The sequence below is a fragment of the Cebus imitator genome, unplaced genomic scaffold (assembly GCF_001604975.1).
Source record: "Cebus imitator isolate Cc_AM_T3 unplaced genomic scaffold, Cebus_imitator-1.0 Scaffold87, whole genome shotgun sequence".
NCBI lineage: Eukaryota > Metazoa > Chordata > Mammalia > Primates > Cebidae > Cebus > Cebus imitator.
Genome location: NW_016107402.1, coordinates 3,390,795 through 3,407,252, shown reverse-complemented (window position 1 = coordinate 3,407,252; position 16,458 = coordinate 3,390,795). Strand labels below are relative to the sequence as shown.

General features: G+C 48.2%; 1 protein-coding gene and 1 pseudogene across 2 annotated transcripts in view; both read right to left on the bottom strand.

Moving 5' to 3' along the window:
- MAN1C1 (mannosidase alpha class 1C member 1) overlaps positions 1 to 16,458 on the bottom strand; it is a 175,965-nt gene that overhangs the window by 95,162 nt on the left and 64,345 nt on the right. Inside the window, exon 2 of the mRNA XM_017534614.2 lies at positions 9,996 to 10,092. Within this exon, the coding sequence (XP_017390103.1) occupies positions 9,996 to 10,092 (97 nt within the window). The remainder of the gene's footprint in view (positions 1 to 9,995; positions 10,093 to 16,458) is intronic.
- Positions 12,164 to 16,458, bottom strand: part of LOC108308693 — a 7,271-nt pseudogene continuing 2,976 nt past the window's right edge. Inside the window, exons 2-3 of the transcript XR_001827009.2 lie at positions 13,155 to 13,244; positions 12,164 to 12,232 (exon numbers count right to left, since the gene is read on the bottom strand). The product of XR_001827009.2 is annotated as a 26S proteasome regulatory subunit 4-like (transcript). The remainder of the gene's footprint in view (positions 12,233 to 13,154; positions 13,245 to 16,458) is intronic.

Sequence of the window (16,458 nt, the reverse complement as noted above, 5' to 3'; positions counted from 1 at the left end):
CTGGGAAGGGTGTGTACACCTGTAGGGAAGAAAAGAATCTAATGTTTGGTGAGGGCTTACTCTGTGCCAACCCCCTATTTCACAGGTGAGTAGCCTGAGGTCCCGAGAAGTTTGTGACTCGCCCAGTTTCACTCAGCTGGTAAGTGCTAGGGATGGGATTTAAACCCAGGCATATTTCTGAAGTCAAAGCTGCTACCTCCCAGAAACATACGTGGAGAGCTATGGAACACTAGGGAAGCAGGTGGTTTTCACCAACGATCTATCTGGCAACATCTGCAGTTCCCAAGGCAGCCACGCTGGCAGGGTAACTCTCACCCCCACAAAAAGACCCACCAAGGCTGCTGTGTATGTGGAGGGGGAGAGTGTGAACAGTTTGCAGAAGGCACTACTAAGTCACAAGCCAAAAAGCAATTGTAAAAATGACATCTTGGGGCCTGGATTTATTCCCTCTTCAACATCATATTTGCTCCGTTTACAAGGCAAAGATGATTTTTCTCTCTGCCAAGGCTGAACATTCCCAGCCTGTGATCTGAAAATCATGCTGTGTTCATTTTGCCTCTTAACTCACCCAAGGCCATAAATCATCCCTCGAAACAGGGATTTGGCTGGCAGTTCTATTGGGGATTTGCGAGGCAGAGGCGGAATCCAATTTGGGGCTCCTCATGGTCATCCTGGGGCTGGCTCAGAGCAGGGAGACGTTGCTTTTGGCCATGCAAGCACAGAGAAGATGCCTGAACATCAGATCTGCTGACTAAGCAGGACTGCTACTTTTTACAGGGTCTGTCTGCTGATTCTGACTGTATGTACTCTGTGATGAGAGGTTAAGGCAGCTTCAGAGGATGAGAGGAACAGAGAACACAGCAAGGCCTGGCCCTTCCCCAGCCAAACCCGGGCCAAAGTTCATGAGGGAAAATAGAGCATGCAGAGACTGCATGAGGCAATTTATTTATTCTACAAAATGTACTGAAAGCCTACTCTGCACCAGGCACTATTTCTTTCCTTGGACTATAATTATTCTATTATTACATTTTACCAAACATAATGACGGCAGCTCACATTTGATGAATGCATATGGGCAGGTATTACACACCAGGTGTTTTACACATATCAAATATATTTTCTTTATTTAATCCTTACAGCTGTTGAGTGAAGTAGTTGTTATCTCCATTGTACAGATGGGGAAAATGAGGTGCAGAGAAGAAACTCGCCCAAAGTTACATGGCTACAAAGTGGCAGAGCCAGGATTCAAACTCAGGCTGCTCTGGTTCTCAAATCCATGCTACTCTCTTTCCATCATACTGACAGCAAATGGTATGTTTTGCAAGTACATTTGGTCTTGGTCAAATTTAGATTTATAAATTTGATCACAGATTTTTTTCTTTTTCTTTTCTTTTTTTTTTTTTTTTGAGATGGTGTCTCACTGTGTCACCCAGGCTGGAGTGCAGTGGGGCAATCTCGGCTCACTGCAATCTCCACTTCCCAGGTTCAAGCAATTCTCCTGCCTTGGCCTCCCAAGTAGCTGGGATTACAGGTGTGTGCTACCATGCCCAGCTAATTTTTTGTATTTTCAGTAGAGATGGGGTTTCACCATGTTGGCCAGGTTGGTTTTGAAGTCCTGACCTCAGGTGATCCACCCACCTCAGCCTCCTAAAGTGCTGGGATTACAGGTGTGAGCCACTGTGCCCGGCCAATGCAGATTTTCTTCTGCCTCTGCCACTCCTGAGACAGAAGACCAATCCCTGCTTCCTCCTCCTCCTCAGCCTGCTCAGCATGAAAATGATGAGGATGAAGACCTTTATGATGATCTGCTTCCAGCTAAGGGACAGTAAATATATTTTCTCTTCCTTGATTTTCTTTTTTTTTTTTTTTTTGGGACGGAGTTTCGCTCTTGTTACCCAGGCTGGAGTGCAATGGCGCGATCTCGGCTCACCGCAACCTCCGTCTCCTGGGTTCAGGCAATTCTCCTGCCTCAGCCTCCTGAGTAGCTGGGATTACAGGCACGTGCCACCATGCCCAGCTGATTTTTTGTAGTTTTAGTAGAGACGGGGTTTCACCCTGTTGACCAGGATGGTCTTGATCTCTTGACCTCGTGATCCACCCGCCTCGGCCTCCCAAAGTGCTGAGATTACAGGCTTGAGCCACCACGCCCGGCCTGATTTTCTTAATAACATTTAATTTTCTCTTATTTTATTGTAACAGAGTATATAATACATAGAACATACAAAATATGTATTAACTGTGCTTTTTGTTTGTTTATTTTTGAGACAGAGTTTTGCTCTTTTTGCCTAGACTGGAGTGCAATGGCGTGATCTCAGCTCACTGCAACCTCTGCCTCCCGGGTTCAAGCAATTCTCCTGCCTCAGTCTCCCGAGTAGCTAGGACTACAGGTGAAAGCCACCACACCAGCTAATTTTTTTGTAATTTTAGTAGAGATGGGGTTGTACCATGTTGGTCAGGTTGCTCTCGAACTCCTGACCTCGTGATCTGCCCACCTCAGCCTCCCCAAGTACTGGGATTACAGGCATGAGCCACCATGACTGACCGACTGTTTTTTATTATTGGTAAAGCTGCCAGTCAACAGTAGGCTAATAAACAGTTATGTTTCTGGGAAGTCAAAAGTTATACTCAGATTTTCAACTGTGCAGGGGGTTGGCACCTGTAACCCCTGTGTTGTTTAAGGGTGAACTGCAGATGTTTTTAGGTTATTAGGCAGGGATAAAAGATGTTCCTTTGGTGGAAGAAAAGAGGGAAATCTGAGTCTTCTGTTCAATCCCTGCCTACTCAGCTGATGTCTAATAAATGATGATGCCTAGGGATGGGAGGCTGCAGACGCTGGCCATGAATCACATGCCTTCCCTGGCTTTCCATAGGGGGAGTGGTGTGGAGGACATGGCAACACACCAACCCCGAGACCACTCCTCTTCCCCACTGTGTTCTTGACGGCCACTGTACGTGGTCACTGGGAGACATGGCGGCATGATAGTTTACCGCTTGGGTTTTGGGAGTCCAGTGGAACTGGGATTAAGACTTTGCAAGTCCTCAAATTTGCCAAGTCCCAGTCTCCTCATCTGTGCAATGGGGATAAGATAGGTAATTTAGGCCAGGTGTGGTGGCTCACACCTGTAATCCTAGCACTTTGGGCCAGGAAGGGCAGACAGAGACAAGGTCAGGAGATAGAGACCATCCTGGCTAACCCAGTGAAACCCTGTCTCTACTGAAAATACACAAAAAAATTAGCTGGGCGTGGTGACACGCACTATAATCCCAGCTACTGAGGAGTCTGAGGCAGGAGAACTGCTTATGAGAGGGAAGACCCCCTCACCTCCTTCCATTTCCCAGTCTCCACCTCCTCCCTCCTCTTCCTTCCCCTACCCTTTAGACAGGAAAGAGGGAGAAGAGATAAAAGTACAATAAAATACCAAAGAGCTGGGAAGATGACTCCCTTTTCGGTTCCCAGCTTCTCTGCCATCTGTAAGCCTTGAAAGAGCTGCAAATGAATGTTATCCCTACCAGATGGAGCCCGGCACTGGGTGATGCCCCCACGTTTGCACGGCCACGGCCCAGGCTGCCTCCTGGAACACCTCTGCCGGCTAACAGTTTATTGCCTTTGTTTTGTCTCTGTAAGCCCCCTACCTGTTCCTGCTCAGGCTGCATTTGAATTAAAAAATCAGTGAAGCCAAAAGATTTTAAGGTCGACATCCAGCCAATGGACAATGACATAGTTTTGCCTCAGTTTCCCCTTTAATGTTGTAAGCCTATAAAAGGGGAAAGAAGCTGCTTCTTGGGGAGCTCGGTGAATAAGGCTATAGCCTCCCGCAGCCCCTCGCTGAATAAAAAGCCACTTCTTTCCTCAGTTCATTGTTCAAGAGATTTGTTTCTCGCTGCTCCTGCTTCACTTAAACCCAGGAGGAGGAGGTTGCAGTGAGCTGAGATCGAGCCACTGCACTCCAGCCTGGGCAACAGAGTGAGACTCCGTCTCAAAAAAAAAAAAAAGATGGATAATTTAGATTTTATAAGGGCTGTGAGGTAGATAAAGAGAATACAGCTATGGGCTAGACGCAGTGGCTCCTGCCTGTAATCTCAGCACTTTGGGAGGATCACTTGAGCACAGGAGTTCAAGATCAGCCTGGGCATCATAGCAAGACACCATCTCAATTAATTTAAAAAATACATATATTTTTTTAAAAAAAGAGTGAATACAGCTATGGTGCCTTGCATGATGTATGTGCAAGGAGTGCACTCTTGGGCCCAAAATCATACACGTCCTAAGAGACAGTTTGCCACTGCTAAAGCTCTGAGGATTTCTAGTTGCTGGTGGTGACTTGGCCATGACGGGCAGGCCTGTGTTTTGACAGCATGGCCTTGGACAATCTAGCTGATCTCAGAGTGGGTGGTACAAAGAGCACTGCACTGAGACTCACGCCACCAGAGTTACAGTCCCGGTTCCCCAGTTAATGTTCTGGATCACACCAGGCAAGCCCCTTCCCCTCTCTGAGCCTCGGTTTCCTCAACTCTAAATGAGGCTGTTGGACTCACCATCAAAGAATCCCTCCAGTGGTGACATTCCAGGACTCTGGGCCCCTTGACAATTTCCACTGCTGCTAAGGGAGGATGAAGTTCTCACAAACGGCACAGATTTATTAGAAGATGCATATCCGTTTAAGTACTTTCAAGGTTGGCCAGCTGACCCCCAGTGGCCATTGGCAGGAGGCTGATTTATTCCAAGGCCATCAACCCTAACCTGCCCCATCTCCTCCTGTTAAAAGTTCCAGTGTAAGCTGCTTAAATGAAGGTGTGAGAGGTACACAGCCTACCAGTGATCTGTCCACTCAAGATTTCTGCCATGGCCATTTGAGGGCTGGGAGAAAAAAACAGGGGGGAATCAGGGCTGGGAAAGCCCTGAAGTCCTCATGTGGGTTTCTGGGTCCAGGGGACTTGGACACCCGCCCCAGTCAACATGGGAGCAGCACACACTGTTCTAAGGGCCTTGCAGCATCCTCTTCGCAGCTGACACTTGATGAATGCTTCCTATGTACGAACCCATTTCGTTCTCAAAACAATCTTGTGAAGGAGGTACTATTATTGTTCCCACTTTATAGATGGGAAAGCTGAGGCCCAGAGAGGTTAAGAAACTTGCCCCGGGTCACACAGCCAGTAGGTGGCAAAGCAGTGTGCACATGCAAGCCATCTGGCCCCAGAGTCCAAGTTCTTTCTTTTGTTGTTGTTGTGTTGCTGTTGTTGTTTTGAGACAGTCTCTGTTACCCAGGCTGGAGTGCAGTGCCACGATATCGACTCACTGCAACCTCGACCTCCTGGGTTCAAGTGATTCTCCTGCCTCAGCCTCCTGAGTAGGTGGGATTACAGGCACACGCCATCATGCCCAGCTAAGTTTTGTATTTGTAGCAGAGACGGAGTTTCACACCATGTTGGCCAGGCTGGTCTTGAACTCCTGATCTCAAGTGATCCTCCTGCCTTGGCCTCCCAAAGTGCTGGGATTACAAGCATGAGCCACCGTGCCCAGCTGAGTCCATATTCTTTAGCTAGCTTATTTAATATTCCCCCAAAGCCTCGCAGCAGGTGTAACATCTGTACCCTTTTATAGGCGAGGATGCTGGGCCTCAGGGTACTGAGCCACTTTACGGCTGGTTCCTTCCCTGCCTTACCTGCTTCTACCATGCCTTCTTCAAGTTGCAAATTCACCTCTGTGACATATGGCAATAACAGCACCCCCTGATCAAGTGCCTGCTCTGTGCCTGGATGGGGCTAAGCCTTTGCAGGTCTCCTCTCTAATCCTTACCACAGACTAGAGGCAGGGCCCATGCCCCACTCCACAGCCCCTAAGCAGTAACCCAGAGGTTCTACCCAGGGCTGTCTGGATTCAAAGTCCATGTTCTTTCTGCCACCTGGCCAGGCACTAACTGCTCTATCTGGCCACCTCTCAGCGAAGGAGAAAGAGGCAGAGATCAGCCAGACACGGTGAGCAGATCATGAGGTCAGGAGTTCAAGACCAGCCTTACCAGCATGATGAAATCCTATCTCTACTAAAAATACAAAAATTAGCTGGGCATGGTGGTGTGTGCCTGTAATCTCAGCAACTTGGGAGGCTGAAGCAGGAGAATTGCTTGAATCTGGGAGGCGAAGGTTGCAGTGAGCCGAGATCACACCACTGCACTCCAGCCTGGGCCACAGAGCAAGACTTCATCTTGAAAAAAAAAAAAAAAGAAAGAAAGAAAAAAAAGAGGCAGAGATGAGCCTTGACCTGAACCGCAAGGCAAGGAACAGACTGCATCCTCACTGCTGGCGGTCACTAGGATTTAAACGAGGAACATCTTCTGACAGGGCCTGCTGAGCCGGATGTGGGTAAAAAGAAAGCCACTTTGACACTGACTTGTTTAGGACACAGAAACTGGCTTCAGAGACGCCTCACCCAGAGATCTTGTCCTTAAAAGTAAGAATAGATTCAAGGAAGGGCAAGTGGGCTGCTGAGAGGGGGATTCACTTTGGTCAAGTGCCACAGCGGGGGACCAGGCTCAGGCATCTGACTGCCCTCGCTGCAGCTCCTGTAAATCTCAGCGAAACGAGGCACCCGTGTGAACTCATTACCGTTCCCCGCACGCAGCCCTGCCAGCCCTGCAGGCCAGGGACGAGGCTGCAGCAGCCCATGTCCAAGCCGAGCACCAGGAGGCGGGGTGCCGCTCAGAGTCTCCTTGTATACCCTACTTGGCCAGCACAGCAGGATGGGCACAGCAGCATCCCATGTCTGCAGGGCTCAGCCTACAGGGAGGACATTAAATGTCCAGGAATGGTGCAACCCAGCAACCCCCGTGCATCCAGAAAAGAAGTGGTGGTGTGACGAGCTGCTTCATTCAGGCCAGTTCATCTCCTAGCTTGGGAACAGTGTAGCTTCAAAGCCCCTCATGGGCTCACCCCAACTAGAACCCCTCTCAGGCTCTGAGAATGCCCCGTAGCCCTCATCCTTTGGGTGTGTTCCCATTAGCCTCAGTATCCTGAGATCCATTTGTGGTGACAGTAATCTGAGCTACCACCTATTAACAGGTTCTATTTGTCAGGCAAGCCCTAGGCTGGGATTTGAGTTTATCATTGGCTCCAATTTACAGAAAAACTCAGCCTCAGAGTGAAGTGACTTGTCCAAGGTCACATAACCAGGAAGCAGTAAAGTCTGAATTTAAGCCAGGTCTGCTGGAAGTTCCAGCCCGAAAGGACTGTCCATGTCAGCACTTTTGGTCACCTCCACTTGTCCTTCTCTCTGAGAACACCTAAACAGACCCCCAAGAGGCTCCAGGAAGGGTTGCCAGAGCATGTCTCGGCAGAGCTGGTAGGACTTTCGCTGTACCATTTATCCCTGTATCCCTAGCAGTCAGCAGCAGGCGCTGGCACCTAACAAGCCATATATAGAGTGAAGGAGTCAATCAAGACCAGCTCTCCCCACCCAGCGCCGGGTCCCCACCTAAGCATCTCCCTTTCCCAGGTGCCAGCCATCCACTGCGGCTTGTCTGCTGGCTGCAGAGGGAAGGCTCTGCCTTAATGCCAGGAATGCTACAGGTACTGGGTGACAGGGCTCCCTGGGGCCTGCCAAGGCTGCTCCTGAGATAGACAACCCAAGGGAGCTCAGCGCCTGCCATGGGCTCACTGGGACAACTGCCAACCTCATTTATTACAACGGAAATCATAAATCACTCATGTAGACATGGCCCTTTGCTTGTTCACACATTCATTTATATCCTTCTAGCAGTCCCAGTATGAATGATGAACGAACAGGTGCCCAGAGAGGTTAAGTGCCTTGGACTTGGCCACACAGCTCGGGACAGAGTGAGGACTTGCACCCAGGTCATCTGATTCTAACTCCAGGTTCTTTCCACCATTCCAGATGGCTCAAGCATGTGCCTCCAAGCTCGGTGACTGGAAAGGGGCCAGGGGGTTGAGATTTAAATCCCAGGCCCTGAGGAATTTTACAAAATGGAATCCCTCCCGGAAGTGTTTCCCGTGACGGTCTGAGCAATAGCTGAGCCCATGCAGTGTGCAGTTTCAGAAATCAACAGCCCCTCCCACCCCACCACCAATGCCCTGAATATCTGCAAACTGTGTTTAGAGAGAAGGAGGAAGCTTTCTTGATAACGTCCTTCCGTGTTTACACTAATAGCAAAAGCTCCAACAACTTTGATGTGATTTGCACCAGCAATCTTTCCCCAGGTGATGTAGGATATTTGGGGAAACTCTGTGTTCTAGGCAGGTAAGACAGCCAGGTTCCTAATGGGAATCAACACATCTCTTTAACTCATATTTGATTTGAAGTTAAAAGAAATATCTCTCTTCCTCCCATTTGACTCAGAAATTCATCTCTAAAAATCTATCCTGAGACAAAATTTTATGCACAAAGATAACTCATACATTATTTTTAATAGCAAAAAAATTGGAAACAATCTTTGTCTAACATTAGCGGGATGGTTAAATGAATTATGGTATATCAATACAATCACAGAAACCATTAAAACATTCTTTATGAAAACATTTAGATGCTTCGAGAAACACAATGTAACGTGAAGCCAAAAAGAAAAAAAACAGAGTAGAGAAGACATAAAATGGTATATAAAAGGGAAAAAAAAGCAGAAAGAAGATTGAGAGGATATAGGCAAAGATGTCAATGGAGGCTGCATCTACATAGCAGAACAGATTTTTTTTTTCCTGATTTGCACTTTTTTTGACACTTTTCTTTTCCCCCATATACTCCTAAAATAATGAAAAAAATAAAGACATAAAGCTATCCCAATCCACGCCCCACTTCCCTCAAGAGGAGTGAAATGTCTGAACAACCAGACAGGAGACGGTCTGATGGTGAAGAGGAAGAGGGCAGATTCCTGCCACTTTTTCCATAACATGGACCTTTGATAGGGCCGCACACAATGTGGGTGCTGGGGGGATATCCCTTGCAAATTTGCCTTTAAGATTTTCCTGGGAATTTCCATCTCAGACTCAGTTATTTGGTTCCTGACTTCAGAAGCCTGTATCCGTAAGGGGTGAAGAATCTAGGTTCGGGACTGCCCCTCTCCAGCCCACACCACTCCTGTTCCTCAGGGGAGATGGAGGCCAGGCTGCAGACCAGGGGGCTGGCAACCTGCATGGGTGTTCCTGTTGGAATCGGAGGCCATGCCCACAAGAAAGCACCTGGCAGTCCCTCTGAGCCACAGAGCGAGGCTCTCGAGGCTCCGGGTTAGGAGAATCCCGTGGCTGGGTGAGGACAAAGACACCAGCAAGCGGAGCTGCAGATAAAACACAGCAAACTGCCAGGAGCAGCAGGACCCACGCCACTGCTCCTGACGGGTGGCTGCTCCACTGTCCACCGAGTAGCTTGTGAGAGACACACCCCCATGACTCTATACCCTTTTGTTTTTGTTGCTATTGTCGTTTTGAGATGGCATCTCAATATGTGGCCCAGGCTGGACTTGAACTCCTAGGCTCAAGGGATCCTCCCATCTCAACCTCCCAAGTGACTGGGACTACAGGTGCAAGCCACCATGCCCGGCCCCCAATGACTCTAAAAAGCATGTACTCAGCCCCATCAGATAATGTGTCCAGCAATCTACGAAAACATCCAAGACCATTTCACAGCCACACTCCAGAGGAGTAGATTTAAACCTGGTCCTCTGTGTCCTTTAGGTCTCCAAACCTCCATGGAAACAAATCGCCATCCCTCACTATCCCTACTCCCATTTCCAAGTTTCTTCACTCTAAAAAATAAATGACAATTTTATACAAAGCAGTCTGTAAGGCTAGAGAGAAGCATATGGGATTCCCCCCAAATCTAGGAGGACTCAGAAGCCTGCAAGGTCCAGAAGAAACAGACTTGGAAGGCCCCAGATCTGGAGAACTGTGGAGCCCCCACGACTGAGGAGGTGAAAAGCCAAAAGTAAAATTCCACTCAGCCACCAAGGGGACAGTGGGTCCCTCCGATAGCAAAGCGTTTTGAATCGACTCACCAAACATGTTACCCTCGTAGCCGTCTTTTGTTAGTGGACGGAGTTCGTTTTTCCCCATTGCATAACGCTTATAGCTCTGCCAGGCAAACTGCATCATCTGCAAGAAAAAGCAGCATAGAGAGAAATCTCAGTGTGACGATTCCTGGCAGTGTGTACTGGCCGCCTGGCTTTGCCCTTTGCAACAGGATGTTAAACTACATCTAAAAAGACATCTTCCAAATTTTCCAAATTGAAGAAGGTGACTTCCTCTCAACATGATTTTATTTGTACAGTTATAGCTGCCGGGAAGGTCATTCTTCTTAGAAAATGCCACATGTCTAGGGCCTACCCACAGATTTCTTAGAGAAGACAGAAAAAGCACTAAATTCTAGACATCCTTCAGTGCCAAAGCGAAAAGTTACCTCTTCCAGGAAGCCTTCTCTGTTTTGTTCTGGCTTAAAGTAATCTTCTGAAGGGAAGGAAAATGAGTGCTTGCTATAATCTAATAGAACAATCCCCCTGAGCTAGGTATTGTTACCCCACTTTATAGCTAAGGAGACAGGTCGTAGACATGAGGTAACTTGCCCAAGCTCACTCAGTGAGTCAGTGAGAATGTTGGGAAGTGAGCCATACCCTCTGGCTCCAAAGTCCTAGGTCTGTTCCCAAAGCCTTGGTTTTGTCCCCTAAAATCACCATACAAGTCCTTTGAACTCCCAGCCTCCCATGCACTGCAGCTCACTCCTGTTAACTTCTTGTTCCTCTGGCTCTGGACCATAAACTTGAAGCTACAAACAACACTTGCCTTGTCTCAGTTCTCCCACAGCAACCAGCACAGGGCCTGGCACAGGTAGGCATCAATGGACACCTGTGGACTGTCACCCATGTATGCATGAATTCTTACTAGGGGAGGCAGCTATATCAGCCCTTGGGAGCATCACACCAGCACCTTGCTCCCCAGCTTCCCCAAGACCTCCAGGCTGAAGCAGATGCAAGGTGACAGTCCATCCTCAACCCTGCGCTGTGGCCCCCAAGGTCTCCCTCACTTGCCTTTATGGTGTGCCACTTTTTCCCTTGACATGGCAGGCTGCAGAGGGAGCACAGCCCAGCTGAGTTCTGGGGTGACCCGTGTAGCAGAGGAGCAGCCAGGGGCCCGCAGCGGCAGTAGAACTGAGGCGCAGGTGGATGCGGAGGCAGCCTGGTGTGCTAGGAAGTACTCAGGCTCCCAGGCCAGATATGCCTGGGTTCTAATCATACCTCTGGCGCTATCTCTGTGACTGGCATGAAGTCAGTTGTATCAGCTAAGATCTGCTTTAGCAAGAGACAAGGCCTGCTTTGCCACCACCCTGATGGGTTTAAATGAAACAATGTAGTGGGAATGCCCAGTTTCTGACCAGACACAGCAAGTGATTGACAAACACTAGTTCTATTTCCTCCTTGACCTTTAAAATACTGGTTCTCTAAGTCTCATCTATCTACCCCTCCTTCCATCCAGTCTCTTAGCTCTCAAATGTTAGCTTGCAACAGAATCACCGGGGGGCTTGTTAAAACAGATTGTTCGGTCAGGCTCGGTGGCTCACGCCTGTCATCCCAGCACTTTGGGAGGCCAAGAGGCAGTCAGATCATGAGGTTAGGATATCGAGACCATCCTGGCCATGGTGAAACCCTGTCTCTACTAAAATATAAAAAAATTAGCCGGGTGTGGTGGCGCACACCTGTAGTCCCAGCTACTCAGGAGGCTGAGGCAGGGGAACCGCTTGAATCTGGGAGATGGAGGTTGCAGTGAGCCAAGATCGTGCCACTACACTCCAGCCTGGCGAAAGAACAAGACTCCGTCTCAAAAAAACAAACAAACAACAACAACAACAACAAAAACAGATTGTTGGGCCCCACCCTGAGTTTCTGATTCAGCAGGTGGGGTGGGGTCCAACAATCTGCCTTTCTGTCAAGTTCCCACGTGCTGCTGCTGGTCCACGGGCCACATCTGAGAAGCACCAATCTGTTCTATTGTTTGTATCGCTCACCTCGCTTCCAGATCTGTCCTGCATCCATTTGCTTTCCCAGCCTGTATTTCCCATCGCCACACCCCTTTCTAGGATATCACCACCTGCATTCTCCATGCTCAGCCACTCCAGGTGCCTGCACTTAGAAGACATCTCTTCCTGGCCCACCGAGACAGTAAGCAGCTGCTCTCACTGCTGCAGCCCAAACACACAGACCAGGAGGGCAGGCAGATCAGACAGGTGCATGGCCTGGACTCTCTGGGAAATGGCAGAACAATCTGCACCAATGCCCCATTTCACAGATGATGAAACTGAGGCCCAGAGATGAGAAGTGGTCAGGGTAGCACAGCAGCCAGGCTGGAATCCAGCTCATTCAACTCCCAGGGCAGCAAACACCCACCCCCACGCTTGGTCGAACATGTGGCTTCCCATGTGATGCACATTCAAACGTCATGGTAACACAGCGAAGCGCTTGGCACGGGCTTTGAGTCCTGGTTCCATTCCTCTGTTATTTTCTACTTATCTTGAATTGGCAATAACAACAAATAATTGCCAGGCATGAGTGCTTGAGAGAGAATGGCCTCCTCCCTTAGTCTCTCTTATCTGAGGGCTCTATTAAGTCGGTGTGAAGGGAGAGAGGGCAGGTGGCTGGGGGGTAGTTTGGGTAGAACAGCAGGCTGTTAAAAAGCATAAATGACAGCAAAAAAGGAGGAGGAGAGTTCCGAGGGGAGCCGCACCCTACTCTGAAAGTTCCCCCTACCTAGAGACAGAGAAGTGGGTGTTCAGGAGTAATTACTAGAATCCCAGGTATCTACGTGGTCTCAAAGAAGCTGTCACTGCAAGAATATGAGGTTTGGAATGTGGCCCGTTTTCACAGTCATCCACACCAAGGGAGGGCATGAAGGCACAAAACATCCCAGCATCACTGGGGACTGGATTCACACGGCAATCAGAGCTGCCTCTTCATGCTTTCGTTCCTTAAATGCACGCATGCCTCCCAACTCAGGCCGCGGGTGGCCCAGTGTAGATGCTGGGTGAGCAGGGGACAGGGGACGGACTGGACAGCCTCCTAGCCAGGTGGTCCTTCTCTCTTCCTAACACACCCTAAGCAAGCACCTACCAGGTGTCCTGTCCTGTATCTGGGCAGTAGCCATGGTGGGAATGCATTCCCAGCCCCTACCCTTTGGCCCCCTGGCAACTGCCCATCTTCCTTCAGGTCCCAGCTGAAAGCGCACTTCTGCAGCCCAAAGTCAGACACCATCCCACATTCCTGATGCAGACCCACGGTGGCCTGCAGTCAAGCTTTCACACCTGCAACTATTTGGTCAGAACCCCTCCCCCTTCACTGTTACATGCCCCATAATGCATCCAGGAACTGGCATACAGAAGGTGCTCGTTAAGTATTTGCTGAATTGGCTCTGGAGCTTAGCACACGGTTGGAAGACTCAACATGGACCACATGGTTCACAGGCAAGACATGTAACAGGCAAACAAGCCAGAGAGGAGGGGCTGCTAGGCAACAGGTGCTCAGAAGGGGGCAAGCGTGTGTCTCAAGGGAAGCTTCATGGACAGGTGAACAAGAGTTCTGATGGACAGGTAGGACTGTGAGGAGCGCAAGAAAGGGTGACCCACAGAAAGGCTGATGTTTTCACTCTGAAACTGGTGACATGTGCCGTGGGCAATACCTGGACTTTAGAGATGGACAGTTCCCGACGTTATGGATGTTCTAAGACCTCAAAAGTCACCCGGGCTTCCTTCTGCCCCAGGGAAGTTCCTTAATAGTAGTATCTCTTTGAATACTCTCAGTGACGGGCTGCTCTCCACCTTACCAGGCAGCCCATTCGATTGTGGAATTTCACAAAGTTCTTTTTTAATTAATTGAAATGTTTTCCCTCATGAGCCACAGGGGAGACCGTTCTTCCTGCTTCCACACGACAGACCTTCAGCCACGGGGAGTCAGCTCTTGAACTGTGCTTATCTACTGAGCCCTCTGCAACTGCACACCCACACGACATTGCGTTCTTCCAGGTGCCCCATGCTTCTGTCACTTACTTGTTGTGGCTGGCTATTCTTTTGGAAGTGCGCAGAAACAGAAATGCAAACTCGCTCTGGTCACCTCTGTGCCAGGTTGCGTAGGTGTGGACTTGCCATTTGTCCCTAGTAACTTCCATCTCCTTAGACTCTGCCTATCATTCCATGCTGTAAAGATCTCTGTGGTTCCAGACCCAACCTTTCCAGAACCAGATCTTATTCAACATGTGTGTCTGCCTGCTTTGGGTCATCTGCAGACCTGATGGGACTGCTATCTGCATCTACCCCCAGGTTTTGAACAGAAACATCAAGAGCCAGCTGAGGACTGAGTTGGGGAGACAGCCTCAGGAGTCTCTCTCCTGGACCCAGTTCTGTTCTTTTTTATTTTCTTTTTTCTTTGATGGCATTCATCAGGAAGTAAGAAATCTGCCAAGCGATCAGTACAACCCCTGATTCTCCATTTTTGTACACCAAGATATTGTGCAAGACAGGGCTGAAATATAAAAACACTCTGCCCTAGTACAGAAAAAATAAATTGCTTTTTTTAAAGGAAAATAAGGGGTTAGACTGGCATGACTGTTCTTAGAAAACACATTTTGGCTCCTATGGGTCATCATTTTTTATCCTAAAAGCTTGCAAATCACTAACTTAAAAACCTATTAGTCCCACTAGAACAGCCACACTAAAAAAGACGGATGATGAAAAGCGCTGGCCAGGATATGCTGAAATCAGAACCCTTATACATAGCAGGTCAGGATGAAAATGGCACGGCCACTCTGGAAAAGAGTTTGGCAAAAAAAAAAGTTAAATAATGGAGTTACCATATTACCTAGCAATTCTAATTCTAGGTACGTAGCTGGGCAGAGAAGTTCACGCAGCAGGTCTTAGACATCTGTCCACAGAAAGGCCTGTTTGTGAGGTTGGTCCTCAGCTGGTGTCTAGGAACCTATCAGTCTCTAACTGATAAAGGTGGTTTCCTGTGTCTGGACTGCTTGTAGGATGTGGCTTATGCTAAAAGGCTACTTTCCTTCTGGAGTCTGGAATGTTGGTACTTGTTAGGAAGGGGGTGCCTACCCTAGGCACTGAGTCTCTAAAGAGCTTCCCTGGTAGATAACACCTTATACATCTTCACTGGGAGAGAACTCTTGGAAGCCTGCACCTGGTTTCCTCTGGACTGGTCTCCAGCCACTGTTTCCTTTGCTAATTTTGCTCTGTAACTTTATTACATTCACTGTAATAAATCACTGCCATGACGAGGACTATGGGCTGTGAGTCCTGTGAGTCTTCCTAGTGCATCACTGAAGCCAGGGGTGGTGTCTTGGGGACTCCTGACACATACCCCAGAAAGATAATGACATACGGTCACACTAAAACTTGGACACAGAAGTTCACAGCGTCACTATTTTTAATAACCAAAAAGTGGAAACAGCCCAAATGTCCATTGATTGACTGGATCAACAGAACGTGGTATACCATGCAATGGAATGTTATTCAGCCGGAAAAAGGAATGAAGCACTGACGCAGGCTACAGCATGGATGAAACTTGAGATACTATGATTAGTGAAAGAAGCCAGATGCAAAAATGCCACCTGGAGTATGATTCCATTTACAGGAAATGTCCAGAATAAGCAAATCTGTCCAAGCAGAGAGTAGTGGCTGCCAGGGACTAGGGGAAGGGGGAAATGGGGAGTGACTGTTCATGGCATGGGGTCTTTTCAGAATAATAAAAATTTTCTACAATTGATTGTGGTGATAATTCACAATTCTGTGAATATATTAAAATGACTGAGGCCGGGCATGGTGACTCATGCCTGTAATCCCAACACTTTGGGAGGCTGAGGCGGGCAGATCACCTGAGGTCAGGAGTTCGAGACCAGCCTGGACAACATGGTGAAACTGTCTCTACTAAAAATGCAAAAATTAGCCAGGCATGGTGGCAGCTGTCTGTAATTCTAGCTACTTGGGAGGCTGGGGCAGGAGAATTGCTTGAACCCAGGAGGCAGAGGTTGCAGTGAGTGGAGATCACACCACTGCACTCCAGCCTGGACCAGAGAGCAAAACTCCGTCTCAAAAATAAAATAAAATGACCAAAATGTGTACCTTAAAAGTTGAATTTTGTGGTAGGTGAATTCTCTCGAACTCCTTGCCTCAAGTGATCTGCCTACATTGGCCTCCCAAAGTGCTGAGATTACAGACTCAATATCATTTTTTCCTTTTATTATTATATATCTATATTTATTTTTTTTTTGGAGACAAAGGGGTCTTTAAATCTCCAGACATATGCTCTTAAATTCTACTTTTATCCTAGCACTATTTACAATCAAGTGCCACAAGATAACATGTTGATCAATGGACCACATGTAGAAGGTTGTCCCATAAGAATATGATACTACATTTCATTGAATCTTTTCTACATTTAGATATATTTATATACACAAGTACTTAATATTGTG